At 46.1% G+C, this 19,583-nt stretch overlaps 2 protein-coding genes across 5 annotated transcripts in view; both read left to right on the top strand.

Annotated features, from left to right (window-relative positions):
• Positions 1-5,688: 5,688 nt before the first annotated feature.
• Positions 5,689-8,601, top strand: tprkb (Tp53rk binding protein). 2 transcript variants are annotated; one of them, XM_023830198.2, is made up of 5 exons: positions 5,689-5,723; positions 6,467-6,569; positions 6,802-6,924; positions 7,039-7,215; positions 7,841-8,601. In XM_023830198.2, exons 1-5 carry the CDS (start codon positions 5,704-5,706, stop codon positions 7,925-7,927), a joined length of 510 nt encoding a protein of 169 aa, XP_023685966.2. In that variant the 5' UTR covers positions 5,689-5,703; the 3' UTR covers positions 7,928-8,601. The 2 variants fall into 2 exon arrangements, with proteins under 2 accessions (XP_023685966.2, XP_023685965.2); XM_023830197.2 differs by lacking the exon at positions 5,689-5,723 and having other exon boundaries at positions 6,329-6,569.
• A 3,279-nt stretch (positions 8,602-11,880) lies between these two features.
• Positions 11,881-19,583, top strand: part of celsr1a (cadherin EGF LAG seven-pass G-type receptor 1a) — a 61,131-nt gene continuing 53,428 nt past the window's right edge. For 2 of the 3 annotated variants that reach the window (XM_023830224.2, XM_023830226.2), the window contains exon 1: positions 11,882-15,748. In XM_023830224.2, the coding sequence (XP_023685992.2) occupies positions 12,193-15,748 (3,556 nt within the window). In that variant the 5' untranslated portion in view covers positions 11,882-12,192. Of the gene's footprint in view, positions 15,749-19,583 lie in introns of all 3 variants that reach the window. The other variant, XM_023830223.2, reaches the window with a different exon arrangement.

Below are 19,583 nucleotides of genomic sequence, written 5' to 3' on the forward strand. Positions count from 1 at the left end.
ATGAGGGAAGCGGCACGTGGGGGGGGTGGCTGAGCTTACTCAGCGGCTCCCTCTCCTGGCTGTGGCAGACAGCACGGTGGCCATTCCTACACTATGGGGTTAACAGTCGTTGGGATTGGGGTGGGGGGGCAGCAGTGACTCACCAAGATAGGCATCACAAAAATGCTGTCCCATGCGTGAATGATCACACCCCCTGGAGGCGGGGGACATGCCAGTATGATCCCTCCCACCTTGGCCTGCTTGCATGTTCCAGCTCAGCACCCCCACCCCCCCAGGCCAACACACACTGCGCCATACACCAGCCTCCCTCCAGCAAAATGCTCTCCAGCGCCCCCCTGTGATGTGCTCCTCCTAGCACCACTATGGAGTATGAGGCAAAGCATGGTGACATGATTGGGGGGAGGGGGTAGTGACATAGCTGTAGCAGCCAGAGTAACTGAACAAGATGGCCTTTAAAGGTGGGGAGAGACTCAAGGCTCCTCTTACAGATAAACCCCGAGAATCACTGAATAAAATCTCTTGATAGTAACAGCCGACGGTGGCATGAACCTTGAAGGAATCATCATCTGTTAGGACTGTGACATTATCGCACATACTCCTCCAACATTTGTCTTTAAAAGGGAGAAAAAGCTTTTTATAATCTCCGCACTTATTCTGCCTCTTCATAAGCACTTATTTATAAATGCAAAAATGCCCCTCAGTACTACAATGATATCCACTCTGCTGGCCGATTGTCCCTTAATGTGTAAACGAGTGCGGTCGTTAATGGGTTCTTTGAAGGACTCGTGAGGTTTTGGCTGTGATGTGCTGCGCCGAATGCCGTAGGGTGTTTATCTTTATTGTTCACCTCTGCGGGTTCAACCCTTTGTGTCCGTGTGTCTTTCATCCTTAAATACCTGCTCAGAAACATGTGTAAACCTGCATGTGAACAGGCTTCAGTAATGACGCCACACAGTTAACAGAGCATTAGCCACCGTTAACTGAGTGCCGTATCATTTAGCTCATCAATCATTCATGGCTGCTTCGCACTCAGTTGTGTTTCGTGTACTTGGCGCCAGAGTTTCTCGCTCGAGAGAGACGTCTTAAACGTTGGCACCTCCTGAAAAACTAAAAAGGCAGAAGCCAGGACGTATTCTCATGCTGAGAGACGTCAAATCTGAGACATTGTCACAATTTTTTTCACGCGTGGTTTTATGGCTTAAATACTTCACTTCCACAGAGAGAAACCAAAGAAACTCCTCTTGCAGCATAACAAGTACAGCAAGGTTCCCCAGTTCCGGTCCTGGAGAGGCTAGTCTGCCACACAGTTTGCGGATTTCCCAGCTCTGACACACCAAACTGGCAGTTAGGTGGAGAGCTGAATAAGGTGTGTTTCAGCAGGGAAATCTGCAAACTGTGTGGCAGACTGGCCCTCCTGGACCGGAACTGGGGCAGCCTGAAGTAGGACATTCTGCTAACAATGCAAAGATTGTGGGTTAATTTTCTAGGAACTCCACCTAAAGTGTAACCTTTTCCTTGACTGTGCTTTGATTTAAAGTTAGGTAAATGAGTAAAATATGAACACACATGCACCATGTGTAATGTTTCTCATCCAATATTGCACTTCTCTCTTAATGCATCTTCTCTCTTAATGCACTGCTGTCTGTCCTATTGTCCCCTCAGGCATCTGTCCTCCGCCCTGCAACTGTGATCGGAGGCGTTGCTAGAGATTTTGGACCCCATGAAGACATATCATATTGGCCCCACCAGTCCAGACCAATCCAATTATTTTCTAAATTTTCTAGGCCCCCTGTCACTCAGGGGCCCTTGGAATCGTCCGTACTTTCCCACGCCTTGCGGTGCCTCTGACTGTGGCATACAAGGATGCCAACTTTGGTCAGCTGGCTGGTATGAAATGTTCAATGTGAGACAAGTCTGCCCACACATTTACATGCATGTAAGAGTTTTATGACCTTGTCTGTAGGGTTTGCAAACTGTCCCAGTGCTTTTGACGCAGCTTATTTTAGGTTCGTAATGGAATAATATAGATTTATCGTAAGATCTCATGCATGTGTTGAGTGTCATGCCTGATGCATGAAAGTTGGTAACCTTGGGCATAAGATTTTCACTGTGTTCCTTGGATCACGTGTAACAATAAAAATCTGAGACTTGAACATGGATGTAATTTTTGGAAATCTTCGTCACTCCAACCTCTGTGGGATCATGGAGAGACTCTCCACGGTTTTCCAGTCCACAGCACAGGACAGAGCTCCTGAGGTTATGGATCACTGAGGCTGATTCTCACACCAGGCAAGAACTCATGCTTTGGTGGGTATTCTGTGAGATTTCCTGTAGAATTTTAAGTTCACTCTGCAACTAAAGACACTAAATGTGCAGAATGTTGATTGTCATAGACCTCCACTGGATCACGGGGGAAAACAGCTTTTATTTGCAGACTGAAACATTTGAAGGGGATGTGCTCTGCTTCCAAATGTCCGAGGTACATTTTTCAGGCACAGACTGAACAGAATCAAATGGGTATGACTATATGCATACATACTGTTATTCAGCACAATTAACAGTGTTTCACTAAAACCTGCTAAACCATAATAGGTGTAAATTACCCAGGAATACTGCTATTTGACATGACTCACAGTTTTTTGGGTGTCAAATGATTCCTTCTGAAGTATATCATTGTAACTTTCAAAGCACATGTGTAACATTACTCTATCGGGGGACCTCATGCAGTAAAGCGCAGCACTGATGTGTGATGATGCAGGGTGTAGTAACGGTGGTGCCGAGTGCATGTGGCAGCCAGGCGGAGGTGCCATCGAACTGGGAGCGTACCGGTAAGAGTACAACAATACTCACACCTTTAAATGAAAAACGGTTGTAGTACTCAAGACCACTTTTTCATTTACTCTCGTCTCAGAATTGAGAGCATTTCTGTTCTGTCTTGAATCAGACTCTACCCTTCAAGGTCTCGGTGTTGAATCAGGCTCTGCCCGTCAAGGTCTTGGTGTTGAATCAGACTCTACCCTTCAAGGTCTTGGTGTTGAATCAGACTCTACCCTTCAAGGTCTCGGTGTTGAATCAGACTCTGCCCTTCAAGGTCTCAGTATTGAATCCCCTTCACTAATGCAGTGTTACTCATTTTTAATCATTGACAAATTCTTAATAGGCACATAGAAAACATCACACGTTTGTTCTTGACGTTATTGTCCCTTTATTTGTTTTTTTTTTTTTAGGAGACAAACCCTAAATTGCCGCTGAAATTAATCAAGAGCTAGTAATGATTGCAAACAGGCTACCTATTTAAAATCATTCCCAAAATGTGCACTAGCTAATCGTCATTCAAATCATCCCCCAATTTTGTTTGATTAATTAACAGCCCAACTGACTCCAGCACCAGAACACAATGTGAAGATGAAAGGAACTGTTACTATATCAATTTTTAGGAAGGCAGGCCAGCTCTGAACAGTAGGCCTCTCTCTCACTTTGTGTCCACAGCTCTTACCTCCACGCCTCATCCCAAAGGCACCTCCCTGTGTCTCAGTATAGTGATTCCCCTGTGGTTAGTTATATCCTTGGGTGAGGTGACTTTCTAGGGTTGGCACCGTCCTCCAGCCTGCCGATGGGCATGGGGCTCCTGTAATGTTCATGATGGGATTATGCTACAGCAGGAATACGTAAATCCAGCAGACTGAAGCATGCCTGGAGAGCGGGTAAGTCACCGAAAGCCTCTTATATGTGCAGTTACAGTTATTTTTTATTTATTTCTCAGTGAGTAATTCATGTTTTCATTGTTTCAGCCTGCTGGGTGTTTGATGATGTTTTCTTCACATGGGCCATGATCTCCAGGTTTCTCTATCCTTGATTTCCTGGTGCATTATCTGGCGCATTGCCAACACAAAGGATAGCCCAGGACGCTGTAGAGTGGGCTGCGTCTCATTCCGCATTTAATAATCCTTATTTGCGTCCCGTCTCTCGAATAAATCTAGACGCAGCAGTTTGCCTTCAAGACATTTCCGGTGAACTTTAACAAAAACAATTCCGTGATATTTTAGCTTTACCTCCCGCAGTCGGTCATCAGCAGCTCTTTTGAGAACAATGAGTGTGAAGAGGTTTATTTTTTTTAGTCTGCTGTGATTAAAGGCATTTAAAAAAAATGTGTCAAGTAATGTACACTAAAAAAGCACATTGACGACACATAACAAAAAGTAAAAATGACCCCGGATGAGGAAAGGCAGCTCCCTGAATGAGATAATATTGCTCAACAACACCAACATTTGACCCACCCAACAGTTTGTTTAATTCAGCAGTAATGAACATTAACTCATGACCTGCGCAACGCTGACGCGTTTGCTAACGATTAGACAAAAGAGCTTTTGCTGCGAGTCCCGCAGGCCAGCAGCACACTTGAGCAGCGCAGCTTTAATTGCGAGTGCACTCCATTCCGTAATTGGCCATTTGAAGTCCCTTTTGACGAGCAGAGGTAACTCTGTATGACTAATTCTGTATATTCCGCTTTCAAAGCAGCTCATCTTTTAAACAAGAATGCACACCTGATAACAAGTGTAATTATTTTGCTATGGAGGCAAACATGGCGGTTTTCATACTTGCGCACTAACAGAGTCTGGGGTGGCAGATACGTTTTGCACTGAATCTCGTGTGGTGGAGACAGAATCCCAAGCAATTTCGGCCATTGTTCAGGGTTAGCCAGACAATCAGCATGGCTATAAGCCACTGTGACCGGATAGGAAAGTAGGTTTTTGTACTATGCCACCAGCTAAGATCATAAATATTATTTTCTGTGGCCTTGTCTTCACTATACTGTAGTATTACAGCACATGCTGAGCATGAAGGTTTTTTTTAAATACGGATGCTGTATTACAGAGACTCACAGGAAACTGGCCCGTCCCCAGCCAATATCTGCCCAAGCTGTAAACATTTCAGCAGCTGAGTGAAAATGCAATGCTCTTAAGCATGAAAACTACAGGAAGGGCTGCTTTAAATAATTCACTCAAATACAGCAACTTTTAAACTATTTATTCTGCAGATGTCTAAGCACAGCCTCTGAGCTTAATGACCAAATCCGTCCTCATTTCTGGAGACTGTCAGTGATGTTAAGTAGTTTGAATGAAAAGTGCATAAAATAATGCCCTTGCACAAATTTGCTGACAGTAAGGCTATATCATCCATTCATTTACGCCTTCTCGACATGTAGGGTTTTAAAAACAATTACATAGGATGTGATTCATGGAGCTGAATTCGTTTCCAAGAATCAATCCTTTTCAATTTCATCTGACAAGAATATGTGATGGCGGACTCACGTTTCCTATGTGCCTGGAAGACTTTGCTGTTGTACCCTTGATTGAGGTACCTAACCCTTATTACACGTGTAAAAGATCCAGCTGTATTACATAAATAAAGGAAATTGCAAGTTACTTTTGGATAGGGAGGTGCAGACAACCAGCATCGATACCCAGGATCAGCAGTCACTCAAAATGTAAGCTAGTGCAAATGATAAAAAAACAATCAATTTGTGGTTGTTGTGGTAGCTCTGTCGGTCGCACAATTAAATTACTTCATCCGTTTTTGTGTTGCCGTTCAAATCCCGCATGGGTGTGTGGTGTTTCCATGTTTTCCCTGCGTCATGGAGGTTTAAGCCTGTGAACTCCTAGTTGGTGTGCGTCCTGAGATGGATTAGAACCCCACAACAGTATGCCCATCAATCTGAAAAAGTAGGTAGGATATGGAAAGACAACGAAGTATTTATACGACACCTAGTGGAGAAAATGCGACCTAGCGCTATGCGATTGTAGTGCTCTATCAGAGTCCGAGTCCATCACACGCACAAAAACAAAACCACGCTGATGGTCCATTTACAGACGACTGGTTTATATACTTGTGGACCTGGGACGCCCCTCCAAGGCAACGCTATACTGGATACGCTTCTGGAGGATGGATGGATAATTATTTCTTCAAGGGTGTTTAAGAACCAGCCTGACCGCAATGGATTGCTACGCAAAAAGACAGTCAACTTTTCCGTCACTTAAACATGAAAATTAAGTTATATTTAATATATTTAATATTTACAGAAAAATATCGGTCATGAAATGGAATAACTAAGAGCCATAATGCTACTGTAGCCTACTTCTCATTTTGCCCGGTTTGACAGAAGGCGAACTTCAGGATAGTGATAGTGTGCATACACAATTATGTCATCTGAGTATACAAAATACTGTAAAAACGTGTTTAAAGACGTGTCTAGACATATGGCCACCCTCCAAAGGCTGGGATAAAGCATGGGTTAAGGCGGAACGTTTCTTTGAGGGTTCTGGTGGGTCACATCGATATTGTTCCCCCTCTATACAGACAGCTGGATGAGAATAGCCGTGTGATTTTCCGGATCATATCAACACAAAGTATTGCTTTGTTTTATGGAAATGCAGCTAACCCAGCAGCTGGAATTGTTTCCCGACAGTGTCGTGACCCAGTGCCTGTTTAAGGATGTTAAAAACGCGGCGGAGCTGCGGAAAGCGGCCATTGGAGGGGAGATCAGCTGCGCACTAATAAACCCGTCAATGGTGAGACACCGTGCCTATAAAAACACATGTGATTAAAACGTGTGATTAACACAGCGTTATGTCGAATCTTTGCAGGTACAAACTTAATGCGGGTTAGACTAAACCACTCGATACGCTGCACGCGTAAGCTTTATATAAACACAACATCTAGTAAACATCTGTTTACAGCGTGCATGTCCATACAGTAAGGGCAGCCTTTAATAGAGTCTTAAGGCTTTTTCTCCCATCACAGGTGGTCGGTCCGTTTCAGGTTCAGATTGCTGCAAATAAAGCACTTCATCTGCAAAGGGTTGGGAAAATGAAGACAAGGAGTCTTTATTCTGAAGTAATATTTAATCTTTGTCCTACAAATAACGTAAGTTGCACAATTATTCGTATTAATATGTTTTAAAAACACGATAATATGGGCAGGTTATGTGTGTCTAAGCATGTGGCATGAGTTTTGGGTTTTGATTTTCTTCAATTTCAGATATCAGAGGCTTTCAAAAAGTTTGGCACCTCCGACAGCGACAGTGCCGTTCTTATTGCCCTGATTCATACGGAAGAGGACAGTCATAATATAGATGCCATTTGTGCCAAGGTGGATGGTCAGCAGATTCCAGTTGAGCATCTTGCCACCATCAGCGACATCCCAAAAGTGAAAAAGGTTAATCTGCTTCAATCATCAATGTATCTTTCCGTAGGTTTGTGAGAGCTAACCACTGGCTACATACTTCCATGAATTCATGGCACTGCTGTCTGACAGGGTTTGGATCCATTCTCAGCCCCGTCTGTAAATTTACCCGTTTAGCTATGAATACACTGAGGTGGATTGGTGTCCGTTCGAAACTGTGCCCTTGGCTTCAATTCACAGCGTCCCCCTTGGGGTTGTGGAAAGAATATCCCAAAAAATGCAGTAACTGTTGTCTGCCACTAGGTGGCACAATATGACCATTAACTCCTTTCAGTAATTCACAAACTAGCACCATTCATCCCCAAATTCCAAATTACACGTCGTATGTAAACAATTGTCAGCTCCCTCTGGAAGGTGCTTAGATGTGGCATGTAAGGTGTGGTTTGCTGTTTTCAGTGTGGGCCCTACAGGAGTGTTTCTCAAACCGGGTTTTGGGGACCCCCAGACAGTCCATAGGATTGGGTTAGGAAGCACTGCCCAACAGCATCGGAGGACACGTGACGATTAGCGCACAGGGGCTCCCCTATCTGCGGACTTGGTGACCCTGAACCCAGCTCGCGCTCCTGGTAACCAGTGCAGCTTGTTGTTCTTCCTCCAGGTGTATAAGGTGACACTCGCAGAGGAGGCTTGTGGAAGCTTGCTGGATGCTGTGGTCTGCAGAATGGCAGTGAAGGATGTCCTTTAGCTGCACACCATCTTGGGAGAGGCGTTACGCAGTGAAGTGTGTTATGCAGTAAAGTGTGTAAAAAGTACAGGGCGGCAAATGGACATTACTGATGCTGTGGGACCTACCTGTGTTTCTGCTCAAACATTATGATGGTACCTCTGCAAAACACGGTCATCTGCCTTTCATGCTGGAACCCACAGATGTTCTCCTGGTAGGAAGTTTGAACTGCAATTTGTTAATCTGTAATATATTTTGTGACACGTTCTTAACAAAAAAGGGGCAGCTTGCCATTTTGGTAGAATAATACTTAAAAAATTTATGAGGGAAAACTGTCTTTTGTAATATGCTGTAAGGTATATGCACTTACGGGAGTTTATTTTGATGAAACTTGCAGTCCATTGGGATTCATGGCAGAACTGTAACACAGACGATCTGTGGTGAAGTGCAGGCTGTTCCTCTGGGACGGCTGCCATCAAGCTCATTGTTTATAAGCGTAAACAGGCTGCAAATTCATTAGCAACATTCAAATGTACCCTCAGTATAAACAAATGTGCATCTGTTTAAATGATGTGTGATATAGTCATTTACTAAACAAGCAAAGTGGTGCTTATGGTGTCTTAAATGGAGATTATGAATATGTGGAACATCAGCTGCTTGAAACATTTGTATAAAACTGGAGGTTTCCTCTTTAATGCCAAGTGTTCTGCCCTTTTTTTTTTCCTACCCAACAAAAGCTGCTTCCCAGCACTGCAGCAAAAAATAAAACAGCAGCCGACGCTATACATGTTTGAGGCCGTAAAAACCGTATTACTCACTATTCCAGCTCACCGGCAGTCATTTGGGTTAAGACTCATCTCTGTTTCTCCACTTTATGCCTCTGTTCAGCACATCCCTCCAGACTGTGTGACAGAGGCACCAGCTGTCGTGCTTCTGCGTTACTGGGCAGTGAACATTTCTATTTATGGGACTTATTTCCTCATTAAGGAAGCATAAAAGACTTTTGTACACTTCGTTTTTGATTTACACCGTATTGACAGTGGAAAAGTGCTGATGCGTTTAAATATTTCACCCATACAGTAAATTTAAGTGATGCTTTCATAGTTTTTAAACACTTAGTTGTTTCTTCTGTATGCTGTTTTAAACACACCAGAAAAATGCTGATGAGCAATCACTGATTGTCTTACAAAGTGGATTTATTAAAACTATGATACATGTGTTTAAGTGAGGTTTGCACTATCCTCTCAGAAAAAAGGGTAAAATTATGTACCTTTGTCACTGGGGCTGTACCCTTGTAATGGTACCATTTAAGGTAGAGAAACAGGTCTCTGAGGAGCATCCCAAAGGTACAAAGATCATTAATGCTGCATCAATGGTACAGAAATGTTCTGAGAGTCCATTTCTGTACCTTAAAAACTACTATTACCTACAGCTAAGGGTACAATTGGCAGATCCTGGAAGGAACAGCCCCAGTGACAAGCAGAGGTACACATTTTTACTCTTTTTTTTTCTGAGACTGTAGAGGATCATATTAGCTGGTAGGGGGCTCCAGTGTGTTTACTGTGGTGATTCCTCAGGTCTCCCTCATCCACGGGTCCCAAGTACAGTGCCATGATTGTTTGCCGGAATGGCAGTCGCGGTGGTAAACGTCTCCTTTTACATTGGTTTCTCCTCTGCATTAGTGCTAGGATGGACTGCATGGTAAAGGTTCAGCACAGCCCTCCATCATGGTGCATCTTTTCCCACATTCCTGTTTTCCCTCCAAAATGCGAGCGTCAGTTTAGAGGATTTAAGAAAAATTCATTTATTGAACAAACGAAATTGTACTTACTGTAATCAAACGAAAGTAGCGAACAGTTAGGCTTTAACAGTAAACATCAGCGGGTTGTTTCTACTGAAAATTCTTTATAAACAGTCAATCCTCAAAATAATGTCATTATTTAACTGGCAAATGCCTATAATTCACAGGGTCGTCCTTCCCTCAAATAGTAATAAAAACCAGACGTAACTTATGAATGCCTCATCTTCTGCTCGAGTTCATTCCCCCATCATAATGTGAGAGAATTGTGTTTTGGACTACTTGGAAAACTAAACTAAATGCGTGTGCTTGTAATGTGTTACCTGCCTCATTTGTACGTGGCTTTGGACATACAGTGTCAGAAATATAAAGGCAATCATTTAAATAATGTGATGCAGCTAGTTGCATGTTCACTTTACATTGCAGCTAGAAAACTCATCCCTGGAGTCCCCTGTGCTCTGAGCTCAACGGATTAAGCGCAGGCTCCCCTCGTGCGTCAGATTAGCGGATTGGATGGATGGATCATTACACTAGAATAATGTAGTAGTCGATGTTAATTTCTTCCGGCTAAATAGACGTATTGCTCCACCAGGTGGCGCTGTTCTCCACTATGGACATTATTGTATTTGCATTGAAATCATCCATCGTCTTCCATCAATACAAGTAACCCTGCAAAATCTTCAGAGATTTTTAGAAAGTGACACCACCGAAGAAGAATTCATTCGGTGCTGATGCATTTAAATATTTCACCCATACAGTAAATTTAAGGGATGCTTTTATAGTTTTTAAGATTATTAGATTATTGTCATCATTCTCGTCATCAACGTTCAATGGGATTCGCAATCACCATGTAAATTTACCTTTTCGTCTCTTTTTAAGTGTTAAACTCTTTGTTCTTCATTTTGATGACATGGGACTGCTCAGCGGTTCCAGGTAACGCAAAACAGAAGCTGTTCAGTTTTAGTTAGTTTGATATTGGTTCAAAATTAGTGTGTCAGAAGAATGCCTTTGAATTATCGTGGATTTTAAAGCTGCTCAAAGTTTTAATAGGGTTGTGGAGATGAAATTTCCTTTTCACAGACATGATTCGAGGTATGTAACATGACGTATCAGAGAATGACAATAGACAAAGCATTCCTATGCCAATAACTCACCGAGCAAAGTAAGAAGCAGGCAAAAGCCCATAATTCCAGGGTCTCGCATTACATAAAGAGCCAGAGAGGGAAACTGGCAGAATGGGGACGCAAGAGGGGTCAGCAGACACAGCAAAATCCCTGAGAGCTGCCCGCAGCCTCCCTTTCTGGCAGGACCTCACATGAATTCATATATATTCATGCTTATATTCATAAGGCAGCAAGCCTCCACACCGAGGGCGCTCAGCGAAGCCTAAATGTCTTTCTGCGCCACTTGCTGATTGCTGCCCCTCCTAAAAAAAGCAGGCCTACCTGACCAGTTAGTGACATGTATGTGTATGTTACTCCGGTGTTTAACACGGGTGTTTGCGGGGAATTTATGTGCTGATAACTGAAGGAAACATTTTGACCGCAATGGGAAAGACAACAGTTACAAAAAAGCCGACTGATTATTTTAAAGTCGTACTCCAGCTCTTGCAACAGTACAGCATTTTAAAACACGGACATGAGAATGTAATTTTCAATTTTTAAAAAGACTTTAGTTATTTTAATTGGTTGCGTAGGAAAAACACTTTAAGGCAGAATTAGTTCGATTTTTATCTTTTCACTAGTTGGATGTCAAATTACCGTGATACACCATTTTTCAGTAGATTCTCGTTTTAAATGTTAATAGTAAGTTTTATAAACATACAGTCGTTACGCGCCAAAGAATTATTACTTTAATAATTAATTTCTACACGGAGTGACAGTAATATTGTTCTGAAGCGTAATAAAACAGAATCTGCTGAAATGTGTCTATGCCGGGTTTAAGTGAAAATTGTCTGTGATTTATAAATACTTTTTACAACTGCATAAAGTAATATAATTCAGTTTATAACTAATGAATTCCTATAATTGTACCGTTTTATTGTATGAAATTTTCCAGTTCACGCATACGTGAGAGTCAGAATACGGCAGGCAATCAGGAGGAAGTTTCAGTGGCAAAAAAGCTCTTGATGTAACGGAGCTGGGAAGAAAGAGCATTTAAAATACAATGCATGTTAACAAACCATCACAAAGATGAGTGAGACAATGGTGGCAGATACCAGCCGATATCCATACGAAAGCCCCGGAGAGGAGTCCCCAGTGGGACACGCACAGCAGGTTTATGCTAATCACTTTCGGAGGAGGGGAACTGCGGAGCCATTTTGGAGTCACTTTAAAGTTAACGTGGAGATGATGGGACGCGGCGTGAAGGTGCCTGTTTAACGAGGCTCACGGACGGGGAGAGCAGCACGATGCGCCGGCACAGGTGGAGTTAAGGCACCTTCTCGGTGTTTTCCTGCACTTGCGTGGATTTGTGGACTTTTTAAGCCATGGAGCTGCCGGTGAGCTGGGTCTGGGTCTGGACTGCGCTTCTGCTCCACGTCCCCATGCTGGCATGTTTCGATCTACACGTTTCGCACTCTCTGCGCCCGGGCGCCGTTTTGGCAAACTTATCCGTCGGTCATGGCTGGATTTATAAAATCGACAGGACTTTAACCCCCAAATATCTCCGGAGCGTGTTGGAGATTGAGAAGCAAGGAGGAGCTCTGAGCCTGTCCCGCAGAGTTGACTGTGCGCTCCTGGAGAGGAACCCGGCGCCGCTCCATGTCAGGATCTCCTCCCTGACATCTCAGGCTCTCCTACGGGCGCGCTTCAGTGTCTTTGCACATGGCCAGGGCTGCTTCATCACATACAGGCGAAAGAGTCCCCTAGGTAAGCCTGATATCTACATTAATCACCTTTCAAGACTGAACGCAACATCCTGCTTCTCCGCAGGTAAATTGCCGTTGAATGTAAAGAAATATGTACCCGCATTTGCTCGCGATTTCCAGTTTTCTGATCTGACGTGCACAGACACTAATCCTCAGCTGCATTTAAATTTGCCATCATTGAATACTAAGGAAAGTTTACCACAGTTAAATGGGAAGATCTGTGTGCGGTCCGGGGACAAAAGCGAGGTGAATTTACACTGCTGGATGCACACCGCGAAGAACAAGCGGCTCTCCATGCGGGTGAGGCTGCGCTTCGTTGTCACTAATGGTTCATGGTCAGGACGGCTTACGGACCGCGATCCAAACCTGTGGATCAGACGGAACAAGAGAAACGTGAACTTCGCTCCTCAGTTTCAGCTGCCCAACTATCAGGTGTCAGTCCCGGAGAATGAGCCGGCCGGTACCCGTGTTATTACACTCAAGGCGCATGACCCGGACGACGGAGAGGCCGGCAGAGTAGAGTACGGGATGGAGGCGCTTTTTGACAGAAGATCCAGCGACTTCTTTCAAATCAATCCGCAGACCGGCAGTATAACCACCGTGCAGCGCTTAGATCGCGAGGTCAAAGACACGCACGTATTTAAAGTTGCTGCGACTGACAATGGCACTCCACAGCGATCAGCTATCGCCTACCTTACGGTCACTGTAAGTGACACCAATGACCATGGGCCTGTTTTTGAGCAGACAGAATACAGGGTCCGGATCCGGGAAAATGTTGAGGTGGGTTTTGAGGTGCTCACCATCAGGGCTACTGATGGAGATGCACCATCCAACGCTAATATGATCTATAAGATAGTGAATGGAGACGGTGTAAACTCAGCTTTTGAAATTGATCCCAAACATGGATTAGTTAAGATCAGGGATCGTCCGGATCGAGAAATTATGTCCCGGTACCAACTGATAGTGGAAGCCAATGACCAGGGCAAAGACCCCGGACCTCGCAGTGCGACAGCTACTGTGCACATCACAGTGGAGGACGAGAATGACAACTACCCACAGTTCAGTAAGAAAAGGTATGTGGTTCAGGTGCCGGAGAACGTGGTCGTCAACACTAAAGTCGCACAGGTAGAAGCTACTGACCAAGATGAGGGCAACAACGCCAAGGTGACCTACAGCATCATCAGTGGCAACGTGAAGGGCCAGTTTTACATCCACTCCCCCACGGGCGTCATCGATGTCATCAACCCGCTGGATTATGAGATGATCAGGGAGTACAACTTGAGGATAAAGGCGCAGGATGGAGGTCGCCCGCCTCTGATTAACAGCACGGGGCTGGTGGTGATCCAGGTGGTGGATATTAATGATAATGCCCCCATGTTTGTGAGCACGCCTTTCCAAGCCACCGTGCTGGAAAATGTGGCCGTCGGACACTCGGTGATTCACATCCAGGCCATCGATGCAGATTCTGGAGACAACGCCCGCTTGGAGTACCGGCTGCTGGACACCACCCCGGGCTTTCCCTTCACCATCAACAACAGCACCGGCTGGATTACAGTCAGTGAGGAGCTCGACAGGGAAACCACAGAGTTTTACACCTTCGGTGTGGAGGCCCGTGATCTGGGGTTTCCCACAATGTCATCATCTGCCAGTGTCAGCATCACCGTGCTGGACGTCAACGACAACATTCCCACCTTCAGCCAGAAGTTGTACTCACTGAAGATTAACGAGGACGCCCTGGTGGGCACCAGCGTCCTGACGGTCACTGCTGTTGACCGGGATGTCAACAGCGTGGTGACCTATCAGATCTCCAGTGGGAATACTCGCAACCGGTTCGCCATCACCAGCCAGAGTGGCGGCGGCCTCATCACACTGGCACTGCCGCTGGACTACAAGCAGGAGCGGCAGTACATCCTGACGGTCACCGCTTCAGACGGCATGCGCCATGACACGGCCCAGGTGTTCATCAACGTCACTGATGCCAACACCCACCGGCCCGTGTTCCAGAACACCAACTACCAGGTCACGTTGAGTGAGGACAAGCCCATTGGGTCCACGGTGGTGGTGATCAGTGCCACTGACGAGGACACGGGCGAGAACGCCCGCATCACCTACATCATGGAGGACAATGTTCCCCAGTTTAAAATTGACCCTGATTCGGGTGCCATCACTACCCAGATGGAGATTGACTATGAGGACCAAGCCTCCTACACACTGGCCATCATCGCCCGTGATAACGGCATCCCTCAGAAATCAGACACGACGTACGTGGAGATCATTGTCCTGGATGCTAATGACAATGCACCGCGCTTTCTTCGTGACATGTACCAGGGCTCTGTGTTTGAGGATGCACCAACCTACACCAGCGTCCTGCAGATCTCTGCTTCTGACCGGGATTCCGGGTCCAATGGGAGACTGAGCTACACATTCCAGGGTGGTGATGACGGCGATGGTGACTTCTTTATTGAGGCCTACTCTGGGATTATTAGGACGGCCAGGAAGCTGGACAGAGAGAATGTGCCCTTGTACAACCTGAAGGCCTATGCTGTGGATTGGGGCGTCCCTCCTTTGAAGGCCGCTGTTAATATTCAGATTTCGGTTCTGGACATTAACGACAATGCGCCAGTGTTTGCTGAAGATGTGTTGAACATCTGGGTGAAGGAGAACAGTGCAGTGGGTTCTATTGTGGCCCGGATCACTGCCACGGATCCGGACGAGGGCTCCAACGCGCAGATCATGTACCAGATCGTAGAGGGAAATTTCCCAGAAGTCTTTCAGTTGGATATTTTCACCGGTGACTTGATCGCGCTGGCAGATTTAGATTACGAGACCACCACGGAGTATGTGATTGTGGTCCAGGCAACATCAGCGCCGCTGGTCAGCCGGGCTACCGTGCACATCCAGCTTGTGGATGTGAACGACAATTACCCCATCCTGCAAGACTTCGAAATCATTTTCAACAACTACGTTACTAACAAGTCAAACAGCTTCCCATCAGGGGTGATTGGGAAGGTGCCGGCCCATGACCCAGATGTATCGGACAAACTCCATTACAGTTTCCTGGAGGGGAATGAGCTGGGTCTTCTGGTTCTGAACCAGGACAATGGCGACCTGAAGCTCAGCCGGGACCTGGACAATAACCGGCCTCTGGAAGCGACCATGAAGGTGTCCGTTACAGGTACGGTGCCCCTCCTGTCATCTCTGAAATAATGCAGCCATTTCAGTTTAATGTTCTGCTTTGCTTTTGCATGACTGACTGGCTCAGAAGTGTGAGGTAATCGTTGGGCAATAGGATGAGTTTTTTTAAAAAAGAGGCAGGATTTTGTTCCAGGTTTTGTTCAAGTGCTTGTGACACATTTGCTTTGGGTCGCAGTCTCTGATTGTGTCACGTTATGTTATTGGGCAACAGGGGCTATAATAAGCAGTTGTTAGTGTTCTTGGAATTCCGGAAGGATCGTGACAATGAACATGACAATGAACAATGAATTCTGGCTGATGAGTGAGGTTTTAAAAATAAAAATATTCTTTATTTGCTGGCGGACTGTTTTTATGCCTAATTATGATTAAATTGCGTGGCAAGATGGTGTTGAATTGAAAGCTGTCATTTATGCTAAGTGAACGTCCATATCTGCAAGCGTGTTCCTGTGATCTGTCCCTGGTAGCCCTCTGGGCTTCAGCAGAATTAGGCCGAAAGTTCTCAGTGATAAACTGGTTGACCTGGTGAGTCTATGTCTGCATTCTTCTCTTTTTTTTGGAAGCATAAAAGAGCAGGAAGACGCTGGTATTTCTTTCGTCCTGCAGGCAGGCTTCTTCATTTTCAAAGGTTAGCCGTCCGCCGGCTGAGAGCCTGGTACTCACGCTCTCCTGCGACCGGGGCGGCAGCTCACCGTGCAGCTGAACATCAGCATCTGAGGGATTCGGCCTTTGCTCAGAAAGCGTCTGTGTTTGTGTCGCTTGCTGTTGTCCTGCCTGGACCTTGTAATCACACCCTGAACACTGACCCTTCATCTCTGCTTATATAGCCTCTTGTAGCTGCTTCCATTTCTGGAAGTCGCTGTTATATATCAGCTTTTAAACTGCTACCTTTTCTCCTTGGAAATAAAGCCCCAGCAGACCCCTCTGAATGCCTCTGTTCAGGCTGTGTGAAAGGCTTTATCCACGAGACACAGCCATTATCAGTATTAATGAGCTGTCCAATCAGGTTCTTCCATTACGGACCTGACTCTGTGGTTTCCCTGTCAGTCGTGACCCCTGCAGTCCACCCTCAGAGCCCCCACTTCCTCTCCCTTCCTCTCTCGTGGCACCATGTCAAATGTTAGGTAACTGTTAGTGCTGAAGGCATGACCTTTCACCTCTGCGGTGTGGAGGTGGCCCGAAGCGTCATGGCGGAGGAGAGAAGAGAGGGCTGCGGTCCTACTAATTGACTAACTGATCCCAAGACTCTCAGAGCACTGCTGTTCTGGATATGAAGAGTAGGGATGTCCAGCCCGAGCAGTGAGCTCAGTGCCACGGCCGCCTGCAATAGATGAATACAGACGCTTCTCTATTTACGAACTTTCAACTTATGAACTTTCAGACATACGAACGAAGAGGACTGTAAGTCCAAATTGTGTTCCTTTGGGCTCCCGTTTCCTGTCCGCAACATCAATTTTTTTTTCTGCGCACCAATTCCGCCTAGCATGACTTCTGGCCGCTACTCCCGCCGCGCAGCAGCGTAGCTACGTACTCCCAGCATCCTAGTCGTTTGTACTTGCGTATACCCTTAAAATGATGTTGAAAAACGACTTACGAACATTTCAAGTTACGAATGGCCATTCGGAACGTATCTCGTTCGTAAGTAGAGGAGCGTCTGTACTGAATCTTTCACTTTTATCTGACTCCAGGTTTGACAAAGAAGTGCAGATTGCCTGTTTTTTCAGGCATCAGAGTCACTTATAAAGGCTTAAAATAATATGGCAGCCATGTAAAGACAGAAATGCTGTGCCGCTTAAGTAAACTAACATTCCAGGCACTACAACAGTGAGTCAGTCCCGCGTAGTGCGTGGAGATCGGCGAATAAATGACAGGGCAACAATGTGGGTGCTCTACAGATAACCCAGTCCCTCTTATCTCAATCTGTAAACATCTTACCAGATTTCCCCAAAGTGAGTCTTTTTTGTTTTTCTTTTCTTCTGAGGAAAGGAACGACTGAGTATTCCTCCTTTCTGTACATTGTCATAGTGAATATAGCACTGTACTGGGTGCGTTTGTTACCCTCATCTGTCTTTAGTTCTTTGTACATTCTGCCCTAGGCTAAGTCATTTGTCTCTAACTTGATATAATTATGTTCTGTGTGTTATACAAATAAAAATAAATAAAGAATCATGCGTGCCCAGTGATCAGCGGCACCTCCCCACCGCCTGGAGTGACTCAGTCTACCTGAGATGTGGGACGAGTTAAAACCAGACCTTCATTTCCAACACGTGTTATTTAAACCTCACCCCCCCCCACCCTCCTCCCCCCAGAGCAGCTCTCAGAGTCTCATAAATACAGGGCAGGTTTTAACCCTTGTAATGCTTTGAAGGTGAGTACGGCGGCCAGTTGTGCACTGGCTTCGTCCCCACTGGATGTAGATGGAGATATGAATTGTAGGTGTGTCGCGAATCGACAAGACAAATGGGTTTGAGTTTGACATGTGGCTTAATTGATGGATTCCTTCACGCCAGTTCTGCTCTCACAAGCGCGTCAGTTGCCATGGCTGGATGATTCATAGGAACCATCAAATGTGAAAATTTCATTCGCTGATGCCACGGTGTCTGGTCCTCAAACCCAGTCCTTGCTCGCCTCCTGATGAATATCGACACCAGCAGCAGCGTTTAGACGGCTCAGAGTCTCATGCCCCGATAGACCAGGGTTCTGGTTAAGGGGTCAGTAGCGCATCTTTATCTGCCCCACACAGTGATTCTCCTGCCCCACACAGTGATTCTCCTGCCCCACACAGTGATTCTCCTGCCCCTCGCTGTGTCTCCTGCCCCACATGGTGATTCATCTGCCCCACACAGTGATTCTCCTGCCCCACATGGTGATTCATCTGCCCCACACAGTGATTCTCCTGCCCCTCGCTGTGTCTCCTGCCCCACATGGTGATTCATCTGCCCCACACAGTGATTCTCCTGCCCCACATGGTGATTCATCTGCCCCACACAGTGATTCTCCTGCCCCTCGCTGTGTCTCCTGCCCCACATGGTGATTCATCTGCCCCACACAGTGATTCTCCTGCCCCTCGCTGTGTCTCCTGCCCCACATGGTGGTTCATCTGCCCCACACAGTGATTCTCCTGCCCCTCGCTGTGTCTCCTGCCCCACATGGTGATTCATCTGCCCCACACAGTGATTCTCCTGCCCCTCCCTGTGTCTCCTGCCCCACATGGTGATTCATCTGCCCCACACGGTGATTCTCCTGCCCCTCACAGTGATTCTCTTACCCCACACGGTGATTCTCCTGCCCCACACAGTGATTCTCCTGCCCCTCACAGTGATTCTCTTGCCCCACACAGTGATTCTCCTGCCCCACACAGTGATTCTTCTGCCCCACACAGTGATTCTCCTGCCCCACACAGTGATTCTTCTGCCCCACATGGTGATTCTCCTGCCCCACACAGTGATTCTCCTGCCCCACACAGTGATTCTCCTGCCCCACATGGTGATTCATCTGCCCCACACAGTGATTCTCCTGCCCCTCCCTGTGTCTCCTGCCCCACACAGTGATTCTCCTGCCCCACACAGTGATTCTCCTGCCCCTCCCTGTGTCTCCTGCCCCACATGGTGATTCATCTGCCCCACACAGTGATTCTCCTGCCCCTCCCTGTGTCTCCTGCCCCACATGGTGATTCATCTGCCCCACACAGTGATTCTCCTGCCCCTCCCTGTGTCTCCTGCCCCACATGGTGATTCATCTGCCCCACACAGTGATTCTCCTGCCCCTCCCTGTGTCTCCTGCCCCACATGGTGATTCATCTGCCCCTCACAGTGATT

The sequence above is a fragment of the Paramormyrops kingsleyae genome, chromosome 1, assembly GCF_048594095.1.
Source record: "Paramormyrops kingsleyae isolate MSU_618 chromosome 1, PKINGS_0.4, whole genome shotgun sequence".
Classification (NCBI taxonomy): domain Eukaryota; kingdom Metazoa; phylum Chordata; class Actinopteri; order Osteoglossiformes; family Mormyridae; genus Paramormyrops; species Paramormyrops kingsleyae.